The sequence below is a fragment of the Nicrophorus vespilloides genome, unplaced genomic scaffold (assembly GCF_001412225.1).
Source record: "Nicrophorus vespilloides isolate i.1.1-1 unplaced genomic scaffold, Nicve_v1.0, whole genome shotgun sequence".
NCBI lineage: Eukaryota > Metazoa > Arthropoda > Insecta > Coleoptera > Silphidae > Nicrophorus > Nicrophorus vespilloides.
Window position 1 is genome coordinate 87,455 of NW_017098778.1, and position 16,891 is coordinate 104,345.

General features: G+C 36.4%; 3 protein-coding genes across 4 annotated transcripts; 1 reads left to right on the forward strand and 2 right to left on the reverse strand.

The window, feature by feature from the left end:
• Positions 1-1,046: 1,046 nt before the first annotated feature.
• On the forward strand, positions 1,047-10,476 carry LOC108563174 (alpha-tocopherol transfer protein-like). Its single transcript, XM_017921779.1, has 6 exons — positions 1,047-1,244; positions 4,529-4,720; positions 9,471-9,629; positions 9,689-9,782; positions 9,840-9,966; positions 10,018-10,476. Exons 1-6 carry the CDS (start codon positions 1,159-1,161, stop codon positions 10,281-10,283), a joined length of 924 nt encoding a protein of 307 aa, XP_017777268.1. The 5' UTR covers positions 1,047-1,158; the 3' UTR covers positions 10,284-10,476.
• Positions 4,745-5,704, reverse strand: LOC108563175. The gene is made up of 2 exons (XM_017921780.1): positions 5,564-5,704; positions 4,745-5,505 (listed from the first exon to the last, which is right to left on the reverse strand). Exons 1-2 carry the CDS (start codon positions 5,700-5,702, stop codon positions 4,805-4,807), a joined length of 840 nt encoding a protein of 279 aa, XP_017777269.1. The 5' UTR covers positions 5,703-5,704; the 3' UTR covers positions 4,745-4,804.
• A 370-nt stretch (positions 10,477-10,846) lies between the features above and the next one.
• LOC108563173 lies at positions 10,847-16,679 on the reverse strand. 2 transcript variants are annotated; one of them, XM_017921777.1, is made up of 9 exons: positions 15,978-16,674; positions 14,240-15,300; positions 13,856-13,920; positions 13,665-13,803; positions 13,088-13,607; positions 12,731-13,035; positions 11,909-11,975; positions 11,565-11,852; positions 10,847-11,484 (listed from the first exon to the last, which is right to left on the reverse strand). In XM_017921777.1, exons 1-9 carry the CDS (start codon positions 16,114-16,116, stop codon positions 11,225-11,227), a joined length of 2,844 nt encoding a protein of 947 aa, XP_017777266.1. In that variant the 5' UTR covers positions 16,117-16,674; the 3' UTR covers positions 10,847-11,224. The 2 variants fall into 2 exon arrangements, with proteins under 2 accessions (XP_017777266.1, XP_017777267.1); XM_017921778.1 differs by lacking the exons at positions 10,847-11,484; positions 11,565-11,852 and having other exon boundaries at positions 12,696-13,035; positions 15,978-16,679.
• Between the last annotated feature and the right edge of the window lie 212 nt (positions 16,680-16,891).

The window sequence follows — 16,891 nt, forward strand, 5'->3', positions numbered from 1 at the left end:
TTTTCTCGGGAACTATAATAGATAGAATAGATCCAGAAGATGCATATGAAAGTTGGGTGTTTGGGGGAATGTAGAAAGTATTCACACATTATTTTGGTTTCATCTATTTGTCTGCAATTCTCGTTCAAATTTTAGAAAACAAAAATCTACGTTTGAAAAAGCAGTGTTTTCACATTTTATTGATTTTCTCGGAAACTATAATAGATAGAATGAATCCTGAAGATTCACACGAAAGCCGAATATTTAAGAAATGTAGCAAGTATTCATACTTTATTATGGATTCATTCATTTGGCTGTAATTCTTGTTCAAAATGAAGTTAATTAAGATTGGTTGAGTTTATAGAATAAACATTTTCAACAAGGAAGAAAAAAACTTACTGTTGTTCATGAAGTATGTCGTCTCTATTGATTCAATTAAAAATAAAAAAGTTGATTTCATGAACGCAATGCAGGAATAAAAGCAGAAGAGAAATTACGTCGAGAAATCGCAATTATGTTTAATATACGAACCATCAAATCGTGTGCACTGTTCTTAGTTTTTTTTTCTTCTCTTTAATGTAGAATTTCGTTAACAATATGGAATGGTTAACGTCTGGAAAACAACTGCTGCTCTCGGTGAAACCGTCCACCATCTAAATGTGATGTACAAACAAAAAGAAACATGTGCCAATAGCAAAACTGAACAAGAAGAAGCGAGAAGATGAACAAACAAACATTTCGTTTGTAATAAATTATGATGTTTTCGTCGCTCTTAATGTTGCTTCGACTTTTAATGAATTTCCCAAATACAATTTGAATAATTTCCTGTTGGACAACTTTTCACCGTTGCGATTATTACTGGATAAATTGAAATTTCCGCAATTTTTTTTATCCAAAACAAAAATATAATAATTAAGGAAAGCGTAGCGTGAACTGTGTCCATGGCTCTTGAAGCAGGTAGTAAGTAGTAGTACATACAGCTTACGTATTTGCCTCCTACCTCCTACTTTCGCTTTCCAAATGTAGCTGGGATCTCTTCTGTGTCGAGATTATTTGATTCGCGGCGAACGTACCGAGAGTACCCAAAAGCCATCGTCGCGAGTGGTCGCATTGTCTCTCTGATCTTCACGATTTCGTAGAACTTTCTAAATCATCGAACGCTTAAATACAACTGAAGACATGTGCTCGACGAGTCACCCGTTCTTGGATGGCCTGAAGAATTATCCTGCAGGCAAAAAGAAGGATTTGCAAAAGATTCGATCATGGTATGTCCTCAACGCTTTCAAATTTATCTAAAGTTTATTAAAGTCTACATTTGTTCTCTCAAACAAATGTAAATTGAGCGTACTTCAATTTCATTTTAATATTAGTATCAGTGAATTTAAAGTTAATGTCAAGAGAAAATTGAGAATGTAGTACAACTTTAAGTTTATAAGATAAAACTTAAGTTTATGTATGTTTTATAAAAAAAAATGTTTTAGTGCGAAAGACCTTTGCCACTTTTCGCTAAAATTAGAAATTTCACACTTCATTTGCATTTCGATGAATATATCACAGGTTAACTACAAACTTCTGTGAATCGTTTACTGTTACCAACATTTTCTAATAAAATCACTAAGGATTTGTCATTAACAATTATACAATTCAATCTAGAATAAGTGCAAGTACACTTTCTTATAGTATACTTTACATCATATGAAGACAAACATACAATGTTTAGCTTGAAAATAAAGAGTTTTTTTCTAATATTGATGGCATCAAGTAACTTTGATAATCATGAAAACGATACACAACTAATAAATATACTGAAAACGTCATTAAAAAAATATACTTAATTTTTCAAAATTGACATTTATAACACTAACTAACTTTGATGTTCATGAAACTAAAATGAAGAAACAACATTTTTTTAAGTTATTTGAAATATGAAAGCAAAGTAAAGTCGATATTGATAAAACCAAGTTGCTTTGATGTTCATGAAAACGATACACAAATAATTAAAATGACATCTGTCACAAAATTACATAAAATAATTGAAAAAAAAAACAAATTACTGAAAATACTCAAAGCATCATTAAATATTCTTAATTTTTCAAAATTGAGATTTATAACAGCAACTAACTTTGATGTTCATGAAATTAAAATGAAGAAAATAACATTTTTTTAAGTTATTTGAAAGCGAAATATTTAATTTTTATAAAGTCAATATTGATGAAACCAAGTTACTTTGATATTCATGAAAACGATACATAAATAATTAAAATGACATCTGTCACAAAATTACATAAAATAATTGAAAAAAAAACAAATTACTGAAAATACTCAAACCGTCATTAAAAAAATTATGCTTAATTTTTCAAAATTAATGATTTTCATGAAATTAAAATGAAGAAATAACATTTTTTGAAGTTATTTTAAATATGTAAGCAAAGTAAAGTCGATATTGATGACACCAAGTTGCTTTGATATTCATGAAAAGGATACATAAATAATTAAAATGACATTTGTCAAAAAAATATACATAAAATAATTGAAAAAGAAAACAAATTAATTTAAATAACACAGTAAAATTCGCTTTCCAATTATAAAATAATACCTAAAACGTATAAAAATATCATTAAATGTAAACATCAATAATGATTTTCAATAGTTGTGCTCCAATAATTTTCTTTAAAAAATAATTTGTAAAAATAACTTTACCGGTATTTTTTTGGATTTACCGTAAATTAAGCGTTTCCATGGAGAAAGCAGAATTATTTATTATAGAGTGAATTACAATACTATCCGTGTCTATATGATTTCTGTTCCTTTTTATTATTTATGAATAAACAGGGAAATTTGCAATTAGAAATTTCTCCAAAGTGAAACAGTTATATATATATTGATTTATTTTATTATTAGCATTTACCAATTACGATAAAGTTATTTACCATTTCTGTATTCTTTTTAATAATTTTAATTAATTAAACTAATCTATAGAAATGATTATTCTTGTTTACACAATTAATTAAAGAAAACAAAAACAGAAAGCACTTTCTTGATACCATAGAATTTTCTTTATTTATAATAACTATTCAGAATTATTGTTGAGAAAGTATAAAATACTAATTGCAATTAAAATAAGTCTTCGTAATAAGAAGAAAGAATTAATTATAATTGGATGCATGTGTTTTACATTGGAAATTTTCACTTAACTATCTTTTAAAATCGTGTTATTAATTGTAATAATTAAATTTATATAATGCTTTATTAATTAAAGTAAATATACAATGTTGCCAAGGAAACATTTGAAATATAGCAATAATAACAAAAATATTGATTTTAATGCTATTTTAATTGCAATTAAAATAAGTGTTCGCAGCAAAAGAAAGAATTAATTTACAATTTTAATTGTTGTTTTACATGGAAAACTTTATACTTAATTATCTTTCAAAGTCGTAATATTAATTACATAATTAAATCTACCTAACCCAACAATAAATATATAATGTTGCTATGGAAACGTTCGAAATATAACAACGAAATTATTGATCAGTAATTACACTTGCACTCATGTTGTGACCGTTTGATTAGTTCAAACGAAACACAATTTCATTCGTAATTGATTCGATAATAAATTGTTGCAAGAAAAATCTGAGTAATTCGAGCCACTTAACTTTCTCGACGTATACGACATCCATTAATAATAACCTATTACCAAGATGCTGTTGTCCTCTTCTTTTGACGGTGGCTGTGATTTCTGCTCTCTTCATTAATTGACGTGCGAGGAAATCATGAAACGACAGAAAATCATCATCAATTCTTTGTACGGAAATTATCGGTCGCCAATTAATTAGCACGTGTTTCCGCAATTACCTGCAGTTTCCACAAGCAATTAACAAACAAACGGGTGACAAAAAAAAACAATTATTATTGTCATCAAGGATATGGAAAGTTTGAAATATTTATATATTTTTCAAATGATTTCAAGGGAAGAAAAATGCATGACCTACTTTTTAACATCAGTTTCACAAGACCAATCGATTTTCTTGATACAGGTGTAACGAAATCTTAATTATTTTTGTTTCACTAATTCGCCGCGGCTTTGTGGCAAATGTGGCTCAAGTTCACGTTCAAATCTCAGTCTAGGATTACGCAATTTTATTGAATTAAGTAGGGAATTTTGAATTCCAGCATAAAATTATGTTTACGATGTACGTCATCAAAGTTCTTCTTCTTTTTTCCTTGAGTTTAATTGAGACTATCGACTTTATGGATTTCTATTATAAAATCAATTAATAAAATTAACTGTTGAATATTTATATATGTGATAACATTATAATTAGCTAGGTAATTGATGATTATGGCAATAGTTTTGTTTTGTTAATCAAAGTCTCAAAGTTTTATTTGACAGTTTGTCAATGTTGACAAGAAGTAAAGTATCTAAACATATTTTACTTGACATCTGTCAACATTATGTCTAGGCAAGCTATATTAGTACAAGTCAAGTTACAAGTTATATCTTTGTTCAATAAATATGTGTATTTGACAAACGTGTTTTCTGTTACAGGATCATCACTCAAGCACATTTACCCACCATCTCCGATGAATACATCTACCTGTTCTTGCACGCATGCTACTACAATCAGGATCGAACGAAACAGGCCATCGAGACGTACTTCACATTGCGCACAAACACCGCATCTATATTCGGCAATCGCGATGTCGATTCAAACAAAATCAAAACTTGCACAGAAATTGCGTAAGCAAAAAAATCACACTCAAATAATAGATATAAATATTTATTGAAATGAACACACGAGTCTAATACCTATCGAAAATGTTCCTAATTGCGTTTCTTCTTGCAAGCGATCGGCCTTGCACAACCGCAAACCGCATTTCTCGTATCCGCGGGTTTCTTCTCCAGAGGCCTCAGGTATCCAGACCCCTTCTTCTTCTTGTGCTTGGTGCCGCACTTATCGCCGAATGCAGGTACCCGCTTGCATTGATACTTCGTTTCGAAGGCCTTCTCATAGTCGTTGGGGAATGTCCTGCCTAAAGGCTTCTTTTGCGTCTTTAAATTCTCCAAGTAATTTCTTCTCACAGGTTCTTTGGTGATGCGACCACGTAGAATCTGCGTATCTTTCTTACACGGTCGACCTATGTACCGTTCCGGCTTCAGCGGTTTAGCAATTTGCACCGGCGCCGGCTCCAAGTAGTGTATTTTATTCTCGACGTTTGGCCTGCAGACGGATTGCTTACACGATACAACCTTGCCCGTCTGAACCTCAGCCTTCTTCTCTTGTACCACTTTTCCTGTCGTATAGTATTCCGTCGGTGAATGCTTCGGATTAACCGGCGGAGCGAAGACGTTCATGACCGTTTCGCAGAAGCACTTGCATTCATCCAGAAAACCCTTATTGCATTTATCAGATGGTTGTGGCAGTTTTCCATCCAATCTAGGGAACGGAAGGTTACTTGGAGATCCGCACAGACTTTCCTCCCCGGAATCTTGACACTGATTCGAGCGCTGACAACCTTTGGCTTCTGATAAAAATAAAGCAGAATGAATCAATGCCAATACTTTAATCAAATATCATCATACTTCTGATAGGTTCTTCTGTGGGAATCTCGACGGGTCTGGGCGGTCCGCATTCCCGAATTGACTTAAAAGGTCTAGCCGAACTGACCTTGACCGTCGATTTGCAAGTAGGTTTATTGTCTTCCACCGCGCCAGTTTTCATAAGTGTCGGAGGAGGCTCTAAGAAAATAAATAAAATATAAATGAAATTCGATATTGGGACATAAACGTGAAAATAATTACTTTCTTGACAAAACGGTTTCTTGGGATCACAAGGAACTATAAAATAAAGAAATCATAAATTACTTTTCGAAATATAACAAATTATAATATTAACAACGAACCTTTTTTAGTTGAAATATTGCACCTGCTCTTAAGACATGGTCCTCCGCAGGGTGCTAAAAGAAATGATAGCGTAATTAATTACACAATTTCTTTCCAAGAAACAACTTACATTTGTCAAGTTCCGGTTGTTTCTTCTTCTTCTCCTGGCAAGTTCCCTCTGAATATTTAATATTATCATATCAGAATTCAATGAATTTTCTCTAAATGTATTTCATTACCTTCCAACTGCTTGATGTATGCACAGGGCTTAGGTCTGTTTATCTTTCGAGGCTTGCAGCAGTTCCTCGGAGCCATTTTCGGCGGCGTCTTTGTGATTACCGCACATTTCGTAGGCTTCGCTTTAGCTACAGGATCCTCGTACACGGCGTACCTCCTGCATCTGGGGCATTCCTCCATTCCGCACTTTCCCTTCTGCGGATCCCAGCACAGCTCGTAGCAACCGCACCTGGAGTTCTCTGTGGACTTCTTCGTTGACATTCTCGACTCTAACCACGTGTCAACTCCGGTAGATGTCTCGCAACATTCCGATTTCTTTTTCTTCTTCTTTGGTTTATCGTACTTCTCGCAACGATTACATGGATCGGGTTCCTTCTTCTCTTCGGGTGGATCTTCCTTCGGAAGTTCGCAGCATTTCTTGCACAACATAATAGAGGAAGACATGTTCTCTTCGAAGCTTTTCTGTGCTGGTGCCGACACCGGCCTTTCAACAAAACTCAAATCCAGTTTAGGTTCAGTGTTAAATCCGAAGAATTCTTTGAGACTTTGCATTATTCTGTAGTAGAAGGGAGTGGATGTTTTCTCGGGGAATTGAATTGAAACGCGTTCCATCTGAGGAAGGAATTGTTCGACGGAATCGCTCTTTCTGGAATACCTCCGTACATTATCTGTAATTGATTTAGATCGAGGTACGATTTGCCTTGGTAAGACAGAGTTTTTCAATACTGAGTACACTTCCAAAGAGTGAGGAATTAAAAGTGCTTCAACTTGAAACCTTCTGTTCAATTTCGAGGCCTCTAGATTGCAGGCTTTGAATAAAAGTTGCGACGGTTGATTCGATGACGGAGGACAAATGTATCCGGAGGATTCACCTCCAGAAGAGCAACCACCGCTTTTGGGCGGTCCTTTCTTGGATTCATTATCAGAATCTTTGCATTTCATTTCATTGGAGGAACACTTTGAAGATTCCTTGCATTTGTCTGCACTCTTTTCATCCTTTCCTTTATTGCACTTATCTTTGGTATCGCAAGGATCCTTACAAACATCCTTTTTATCCTCACAACAATTTACTTTTTCTTCACACATCTCCTTTTTATTTTCACATGCATCCAGTTTATTCTCACATTGGTCTTCACACGTATCTGTTTTATCTTTACATGTATCCTTTTTATCTTCACAACAATCTTTGCTTTCTTCGCAATCATCCTTGCATACAGTTTCTGCATTTTCGCAACTGTCCGCTTTAGTTGGACAACAATCTGCTTTTTCTTCCATATTATATCTTGACTTGCACCTTGCAGAACACGATTCAGTTTTATCGTCAATAAGACAGTCCACGTCTACAACAGTATCCTTGCAAGAATCGACTTTGTTCTGAACAGAATTAATTTGATCGCAGAACTTTTCCAAATCAGTTTTAGGGTCAACTTCTTTTTTTGGTACAGTCGTTGCAGCCGCCGCCGTTTTGGCTGCAACCGCCGTCGTTTTGACTGCAGCCGCCGTCGGTTTAGCTGCAGCTGCTGTAGTTTTGGCTGCAACCTCCTTAACAGCTGCCGGTTTCGATTTAGGCACTTCTTTTGGAGTTTCCTTTGGTGTCGGTAATGATTTCAACAAGCTCCCCCAAGAGTTGCTCTTCGCCGGGGCCTCTTTCGGTTTAAGATTAACCCCTTCCTTAGTGTAAACTACATTCTCTGCAGGCTTCACACTCAACTTACTCGGCTCCAATTTAACCGGTTTAACTTCTTTAACATTTGTGAGTGCAGCCGACGATTTTGCCTTTACCGTCGGTTTATCGTCTTTACCTTTGGTCACTGTTGATGGCTTAGGTGCTAAAGATTTCGCAAGATTCTCCTTGGTCAGTCCCAACTCCGACCATTTCTGATCCAACACCGACTTGCAGACTTTTGGGCATACATTCTTTTTCACCTTCGTAAGATATTCCTTGATTAGCGGAACATTCACCTCGATACATCCGCTTTCGGTGTCAGCCGGGGTCGCGCTCTTTACGGAAGTATCAAATTGGAACTGCCTTATATCGCAATCACTGCTAATAATCTTTTCCGTCTTGGGTGCACCAACTTTATCGGCTTTCTTTGGGGATCCACCATGTGTAGCTCCCTTTTTCATCTCGACATTTGGACGCTTATCCAATTTTTTTGGACTGCACGCAGAATTGATATCATCTTTCCAAACTTTCGTCTCCTTGATAGGTAGCAAAAACTTCATCTTCGACAGCAAATCGGATTCTTTTGATTTCGAAGGTAAAACAGTTTTGGAACTTTTCGACTTCAGAGTTGGAGTTGGTGCAGGTTTAATTGCACTCTTAGATTTTTTCGGCAGCAAACTGGTTTTAGAACTTTTCAGTTTCGTAGTTTCAACTTTCTTCTTGGGAACCTTAATCTTACATTTGTCGGATCGTACATTTTTACCTTTATTGCGGTCTGCACTCGCATCTCTGGAGAAAAGTCTGGCAAACGCTTTTTGTTTCGAAGATTTCCGTACTGGAGTTGAAGCCTTGTTCGTAGCTTTCTTCGAGTCGCAAGCGTCAGGATCCAAGATGAAACCTTCGCACGTCGGCTCGGGGGCGATCTGAGGTGGCGGCATAGGTTTATCGCATTTTATCGGTTTCGGTTTTTCCTTCTTCTTGCATTCATCTACTTTCGGGCATTCCGGATCGTCCCAACAAATGGTACCCTGCGCTTTGATGGCTTTTCCGGATCGATGGATTTTAATCAGATCCTCCGGTTTGTACTTGATGATACAACAGCAGTGCAGACCCATCTTCGCGCAACTCATTTTACATTCTGCAGAGGTCTGCGAGGAGCATTCAGGTGTGGGCTTGCAATCCTTCTTATTCTTATTGAAGTCGTAGGGAGCGCAGATATACGACATATTACCGTTTTTGTCTTGAACAACATCGCATTTCATCGGCACCGGACATTTCTTATTAATATTATTATTGGCTTTCGGTTTTTCCTGCTTATTCTTAGCGAAAAGCGCGTAACTCCTGTTAGGATTTATTGGACTCTGGTGTCTCTGCAGAACATCGAATGACCGTGACACATCTGAACCGTTAAGCAGAGAGATGTTCCGTGGCTTTGAGTGGGAGACTGGGCGGCTCAGACCAACGAGGCATGATATAGAAGAGGGAAGATGGAAGTCGGACAGCTAAAGAAACATAAATGTTATCAAATTCACTGGAATTCAAGCGCAGAAGCGGCGGAAGCTTCGCTGATGAAAACTTACTTGTGAATTCACTGGGAATTTTGTTAGATACTTGAAACTCATGTTAACATCTCTGTTGCTCGTGTGACACTTCACAAAATTTGACACCCACTAATGTGGTTTTTGTTTTCCCGCTTTTTCATAGGCACATAATCCGGTTACCAAAGGATACGCCCGAAGGTTACAAGGTTTTGATGTACAGCGTTAAAGACACCGACTACACGAAACTGGTCTTCGCTGATGCTGTTAAAGGCTTCTGCATGTTCAACGATTGCATCCTTTCTGAGGATGGACTCGCGGAAGGGTGATGATGATGAATTATTCTCCATTGATTCTTTATTCATTTGATCGTGTATCTTGCAGATACGTTGTTCTGTTTGATATGAAAGGCTTAGCTCTGGGACATATAGCAAGGGTCAGCTTACCAGCCCTTAAAGCATTCATGGTCTACATTCAGGTAACATCTAAATAACACAATTTAATACTAAAATTGCACTGAAATCGTTAATTTCAGGAAGCTCACCCAGCCAGACTGAAAGCGGTCCATGTCTTGAACACAGCCAACTACATCAACCACATAATGAGGATCGTCATACCGTTAATTAGATCAGAGCTCATTAGTATCGTTAAATTCCACAAAGGTAATAAATAATCTACGCTATTAAGAGACAATTCCAATCTGTGATTATTAGGGAATGTGCCAGAAGGATTTCCAGTGGAAATAATGCCAAAGGATTACGGCGGTGAAGCTCCCAGCACCACAGAACTGGACGGCCACACTCTATCCTTGATGACTAAATACAAGCAGTGGTTGCTCGATTCGGAGACATTTCGCGTGGACGAATCGCGCAGGGTTAAGAAGGCTTCCTGGTGGAGCTTGCTGAGCGGATCAAATCAGACGGCGCAAGCTTTGGAGGAGCAGAATAAGACTCTCTTCCAGAATTTGCAAATAGATTAATCAAAGACTTTTTACATATATACATATATAAAAAAGGTGACTGGAACTATGTATTGTAATATTTGTAAGATATATACTTTTTCTAAAATAAATCTAATCTCATGAATTACAGCATCTTCATTTTGAATTACTACTGTGGTGGCGCTGTCATCAAATCTTAGCTACTTAAGTTACTAAAACATGCCACTATATAGAGGTTTCGCTTTTGACAGCGAATATCAAACTACTCAGTTTCCAAAAAGTTAAAAACTAGTTTTAAAAGAAAATCTATTTTGTAAAGTTTATTCTCTTTTATTTAATTATATAATTCACTGAAAAAAAACCTTTTAATGCGAGAAATGTATAAACTTCCTTAATTGAGCCATCTGGATTATTTCGAAGTAATCTCTTGAGTGTTATTTCCTTCTTCTAGCACAACTTCTGGCCATCATTTGTGCACAATATCCACTTAAGTATTTCTATAGCTCATTTCTAAAAGATTTTTTTTGTAAATTTTTAATTGGCATTTGCTCTTAAATTAAGAATGTTTATATATGAATAATTATTTTTTGTACGTTTATTTTCAATTAGTTTAACAAATAAAATAAATTGTATACTTTAACTAAACAATAATAGTAATAAAAAAAATATGAACATAACATAAATAATACCATTTCAATTAGTTTTGTAAAGGAAATATTCCTAGTAAAAAGTAGAAAACATTTTTTAAACTGCAACTGTTCATACAATGAGTATTAACTCTGTATATAAAACTTAACTCTTAACTCATAGTCTAAGTCTGCTAATAGTAAAATATATATATATCACTGAATATCAATTATTTTTCTCATAATTACATCTAAAATTACTATGGTAACATACGATAATAGTGAATCACTTATATGTATTAAAGGAATTAATAATAGCTGTCCTTCGACTAGATTAAATATTGTCATGGTAACTCAAATACATTTACTTTGATCAGCGTAGGCATCTATCAACGTTTCCATAGCGAATCGTAACTTATCGAAATTCGTCGCACAGGCTGAGGTTTCGCACAACACCCACAGCCAATTTTTGGTAACGTTGTAGAGGGCGGTGGTTCGGTCGTTCGATTTCTCCAAGACTTTATTCAAATGTACGAAGAGTTGAGTTAACGTCTTGGAGCAAGTCTGTCGATTGATGTATTCATATATTTCGTTTTTATCGAAATCCTCTTCATCTGCAAAGGAGTAAAATAATGTTAATTTCGTAATTTCAATTGAAGTATTCGATTGATAATTTTTAGAGACTCAGACTTACTCAGACGTTCTAAGAAATCGACGTGTAGATTTGCATTTTTCTCTTTCCGAACGAAGATTTTCGCGAAATCTGCCAAATCGTGTACGGTGGTGTTGGTTCCATACAGAAGAAGCCTCAGCGTCTTCGAGCCTTCCTTTGTGGCCTTCTTCAAAATCTTGTCCACCTTTTTCTTATTTCCTTTCGTCTCGTAAACGCCTTCAATATTATTTTTGCCTTCAATAATTTGATACACTTCGGTCATCACATCTGCGGTGTACAAACACGGTGAACTGACAGTCTTGGAAAGCACTGTAATAGTGTATAAAAGTTAAGTAATTCATTAGATTTCGATGGTTAATATTTACTTGAATGATGTCTGCTAATATCGAAGTGATGTAAACTTTGGATAGATTGGAAGCTGGTCGTCGATTCCTAAAGAATAACAGATTTATAACACATATTTATAATGATAGTAGCTTGAAAAAACTTAAAACATTGCCCCGATAATATGGTTGTATACATTCCTTATTATGGTTTTCTTATATTTGTACGTGGATGAGTAATGCGCATTACGATAAAGGATATGACTAATATCTAAATTATACGATTGGGTTATTATATTTTCCGTTAATTGTTTGTTTTGCTGTGCATTTGGTGGAGGTTAATCAAAAGTTAATTAGATTAGTCGTTTGATCAACTTTATATAGATATCCCACATACTTACATGTTTCATATACTTTGTAAATTAATTTAAATACAAGCAAACATTAGTACGATCCTTGAACGTCTTTCATTGAAGTTATAACACAAAAAAATCTCTATTTAAAAGAAGAAGAAAATACAAAAATAAGTAAAAATGGAACATTCAAATAATTAACATGCGTTTAATGTACAATTATTCTACTGTAATATGATGCACTATATACTAGTTGTTTTTTTTTTAAATATGATATCTGCTTATGCTGATGATATGATCAACTATTCTACGATTATAGGATATAGATAGTGTAGACTGATAAAGTACAAAGAAACCCATAAGCACAATGGTACAACAACATGTTTCGCCCAGACAAAGAATGAAATACAGATGAGGGAAAAAGGGTTGAGGAAGTCGACAATTATAAAATAAATAAAAACATAAATATATCTCACTATACAATAATATTTCTTTGGTGCCTAAGACTCACAGAATGCACGACATCTGACGCACACGAATCCTTGAAGGTGTTCAACACCAGCAGAACGACTTTATTTTTGTCGGTGGCCGCCTGAACCATTTCGGAGTTGTTGTTGGAATGGTCGCTGAAGCAGATGATCGATTGGCCCCAGCATATCGAAATGCTTTCGAGGCTCATGTTGTTCGTGTGTCTATGGTCGGACACCTTCAGAAGATGCTCCATGAGCACACGCAGCGTCTCCTTGTGGGCCACGTGCATCGTGTTGATTACTTCTGCCGTCGCTTTGTACTTGTCCTCGTCAGATTCATTGGTATCTGTAACAGGACGACACATTAAGATCCGCACATAATGCGACACGATGCTTACTTAAAATATCCTTAAACTTAAAGTAATGAGCTTCCGAAATGATGCTCTCCTTCAGTTCTCGGAAGAACAGCTTCAGAGCACCGGCCAACACTTCGGCGTCTTCCTTGTACTCGTTCAAGATCTGTATGTTGTTATAATCGACTTTTATCCGAATCTTCTGGATGGTCGCTAAGTTGCCGGACGTCCTATAAATACCATCGCTGACGATGTTCTTCGGCATCTCTATCAGATCGATGATCCTGATGATAAACTCCGGCACCGGCCTCTGCGACGTCTCGTACAGTTTGACGAGGGTGTTTCCGAATATCGTTTCGTTCTGGTAAATCCCCTTCAACTCCAACTCGTCTTTGGTCATCCGGCGGCCCAAGAACTTCTGCAGCAACGTCAGCTTCTTCTCCGCCAATTTACCAGTCGATTTCTGAAACAGCCTCACCTCCTTGTTATCGCTGCTCGTCAATATAATCTCCTTTCGACCATCCGCTTTATCCTCATGAACCACATAGAATCCTTTGAGCAAATTCTGCACAAAAAAAATATACATATAAATATTATTTTTAGCTACATCACGAGCAAGAACCTTCTGCTGTCCATTAGAATGAAGCAAACGGACGAATCCGTCGGAGATTTCCACAACATCGTCTTTGTTTATTTTCTGTGGTTTTCCCAAAATCGTCATTTTATAGATATTCATATATTTCCTCGTGACGACATATTCTCTATAAATAAATAATAAATACAATTAACAATTTTAAAATTATTAACGCTTACTGATTGATGGTTGTGGTCTGTCTGATTCTATCCGATTTCAGTGAGTTACTCGGCAACTGGTAACTCTGAAAAAGAAGAAAATTGAAATTGTTACGATTAGTTAAATGTTGAGTGAAGAATACCAAAAATTGAGCGAAAAGAAACATGTTTTCGTTTATCTTTAACTTTTGATTATAAATAAAATTTAATGTATTGGATTTAGATATAAACTAAATGTGTGAATTGTGTTTTGTGCTTTATCGTCAAACCGCACGATGCGGAGATAGCCTTATCGATGTAAATATAATGAGTAATACAAATTGAATTTGCGTTTCTTTTTGTACATTATTGCATTGTTTGTTTGTTTGTTTGCTCTTTTCTTTCTTTAAATATGTCTGATCAAACCTCCATCGGGCTTTCCTCTTCATCGCAACAGTCATATCTGGTTTGCATCGACCAGTAAATTACGTCATTGGAAATGTCGACGCTATACTTGGTCGGGATCTTCGGTATTTCCTCGACGGTTTCCTCGAAGGTCGTAGAAACCGGTCGGACTTCGCCGTGCTTAACTTGCAGAAAGTTGTTATCATCCTGCTGCTTGGTATCGCAGTACCAAACCGAGGAATCATCTTCCTGAACTCTCCTCGCGCTTCCCCATTTCTTCTTTATCGTTCCCATAAGTCCCTTCTCTGTGTCCACAGTTAAATTGTCGCTGGATTTGGCGAAACTCTTTTTGAACCTGCCGAAAATTTTGCCAGCAAAATTCTCTTTGCTTTTAGTTTCTTGCGAATGATGTTCGTCGATGGTCTGCAGATCGGTGAACACTTCGTAGGATCGTATGCAATCGTCGTTCAGAGCTTTCCTGTGCTCGCTGTAATAGCCGAGCGAATAACGTTTCTCCCTCAAAAGTACATCCTTCTTGTCGTTCGGCACGACGGAATCCAATGACTTGCCGAGGTTCTTGGTCAGCAGCAACTTGCGATTGTACTTTACGCGCGGCAATCGAATCATCTGCCTCTTGAACATCTGATCATAGTGATTCTCGTCGAAAACACTATTATCGAAAACGTCCTCGAATTCGTCGTCACTCGTCACCTTGCCTTCTTCTTCCACCGAGTCTCCGATGACACTATCTTCGTATGCGGTGCTACCCATTGTAATCATATCCTCGCTCCTATGAATATTCAACGTTGAATTCCTTTCGTCCAAATCACGCAGGGAACCGCCGCTTCTTTGGATCATATCATTCTTGCTCAGATAGAACGTCGGCACGGTGTTCGCCCTCTCTAATACTCTTGGAGACTTCTTCTCATCTTCCAAAACAACAACAACAACTTCTTCCTCCTTCTCCTCCTTTTCTTCAATGTTGACGCATTCCGCGTTCGTCTCTTCGATCAATCGATTTATATCGCTGACTGGTTGCACCTCCAACGATTTACACCGCAAACTGTTCGCGGAATACAATTCTAAAATCGAAAGAAAAAAAATAAATCAATTAACCACACGCTTCAACTGAACAACTATTCGGAGACACACAGAATGCATTCGCACCGAGCGAAACGAAAGCAAGTGATATTTTGTTTGTGGTACCGCGGAAACTGCACAAGCTACACTCGATATTGGCCGACTGAATATTAAAGGCAAGTAGAAAGTTGGTATTTGACGAAGGTTGCTATTTCTTCTATATTTGAATGAATGCGAATTTGTTACCTTTTATTTTGCTTCGCCTCAACTAGTTTTCCTGATATTTAACAAGCGCGAGTCGAGTTTATCGAATCGCAAAACTCGACTGATCTCTAGAAATAATTTAGATAGGGCAACAACAACAGCAAAAACCGCGTTTAAAACGAATTTAATGTTAATATTTTTACTGTGCTTTATCATCTCCGAACTTGACAAACTTACAGTGATAACTTCTGGTAGGTGTGTTGATCATTTGAAATTTGATTTTTTGAATTTATGTAAACAAAAAGGGATTGACGCTAATACTTGTTTTCAGTCCATCGAGGGAGCGCTCAAACTGACAAATTTCAAGTGGAAATCGAGTTACTAATCTAATCGAATCAGACGTCGACGCCGTAAATGGAAAAGGAAATAAAAAAAAAACAAAGTACGCGCACAAAGGTGTCCCACTATCACTTACCTTCGCGCCTACTTGGATGGTTTATCACTTTGTAGTTGCACCGCCTTGGCAGTACCTCATCCACGTTCACAACCTGTTCATACGATTCAATCGAAAATCTAATTTGATCCAACCAATGGTAAACGCTCGACACGATCATGGCTAGGCGAAATTATAATTTCATTCACTGAATCCTAATGCTTATATTTTATATAATATGTTTTTATTCGACGACTACGACGAGGACGACGACGATAACAGACCACTACTTCCTGGCTTCGTTGATTTCTCTCTCTCACTCTCTCTCTCTCTATGAAGACCGACGTTGTTTTTCTCTCTTCTCTTCTTTTTTTTTCCTCGACTCACTTGATGTTAATGCACATTTCACATTTCGCGTCTTATCAATTATCGGGGTCTCCGCGCTGCCACGGCCGCCTGGTCTGCACTGGTCTCTGTGCGCTCCTCAAATGATAAGATGACTGTAGTTTTATTATGTATATTTGCTCTCCTCATGACTTGACATGAACTGCGGGCACATCGGGGAACAATACCGATGTTTATATTAGTCATTCCATTTAAGTTCCCGGCTAATTGTGGTTAATTGACACAAACACCAGCAGCCTTAAGTACGCACGCTTGTGGCTCCTTAAATGGACTCCGGTATTTAATCGGTTTACGAAAAGCATTTCGTTCCACTATCCGAAATAAATATTGTACCAAGAAGCAAATCGTTTTTGCCATTTGCGACAAGCACAATATCACGTAACTCCAGATAATACAGAACTTACAGATTAACACATTAACACATTACCATCACAAGAAATTCGCATTGATAAGATACACTAAACTATAAAATGTTCCCCAAAATTTTGTGAGAAAAAATTAATTCAATTAAATAAACATAAGATAATTACTCTACTTAAGTCACAAAAAAC

What these genes read in the sequence shown, in the direction of transcription:
- LOC108563174 (XM_017921779.1), top strand. Translation starts at nt 1,159, where the DNA reads ATGTGCTCGACGAGTCACCCGTTCTTGGATGGCCTGAAGAATTATCCT. An exon ending in TTGCAAAAGATTCGATCATG is followed by an intron (nt 1,245 to 4,528) that starts GTATGTCCTCAA and finishes TTTCTGTTACAG; the next exon opens with GATCATCACTCAAGCACATT. An exon ending in GAGGATGGACTCGCGGAAGG is followed by an intron (nt 9,630 to 9,688) that starts GTGATGATGATG and finishes TGTATCTTGCAG; the next exon opens with ATACGTTGTTCTGTTTGATA.
- LOC108563175 (XM_017921780.1), bottom strand. Translation starts at nt 5,702, where the DNA reads ATGAAAACTGGCGCGGTGGAAGACAATAAACCTACTTGCAAATCGACG. An exon ending in CACAGAAGAACCTATCAGAA is followed by an intron (nt 5,506 to 5,563) that starts GTATGATGATAT and finishes TATTTTTATCAG; the next exon opens with AAGCCAAAGGTTGTCAGCGC.
- LOC108563173 (XM_017921777.1), bottom strand. Translation starts at nt 16,116, where the DNA reads ATGATCGTGTCGAGCGTTTACCATTGGTTGGATCAAATTAGATTTTCG. An exon ending in TAAGTTTAAGGATATTTTAA is followed by an intron (nt 13,036 to 13,087) that starts GTAAGCATCGTG and finishes GTCCTGTTACAG; the next exon opens with ATACCAATGAATCTGACGAG. An exon ending in CGTCAGATGTCGTGCATTCT is followed by an intron (nt 11,976 to 12,730) that starts GTGAGTCTTAGG and finishes GTTATTCTTTAG; the next exon opens with GAATCGACGACCAGCTTCCA.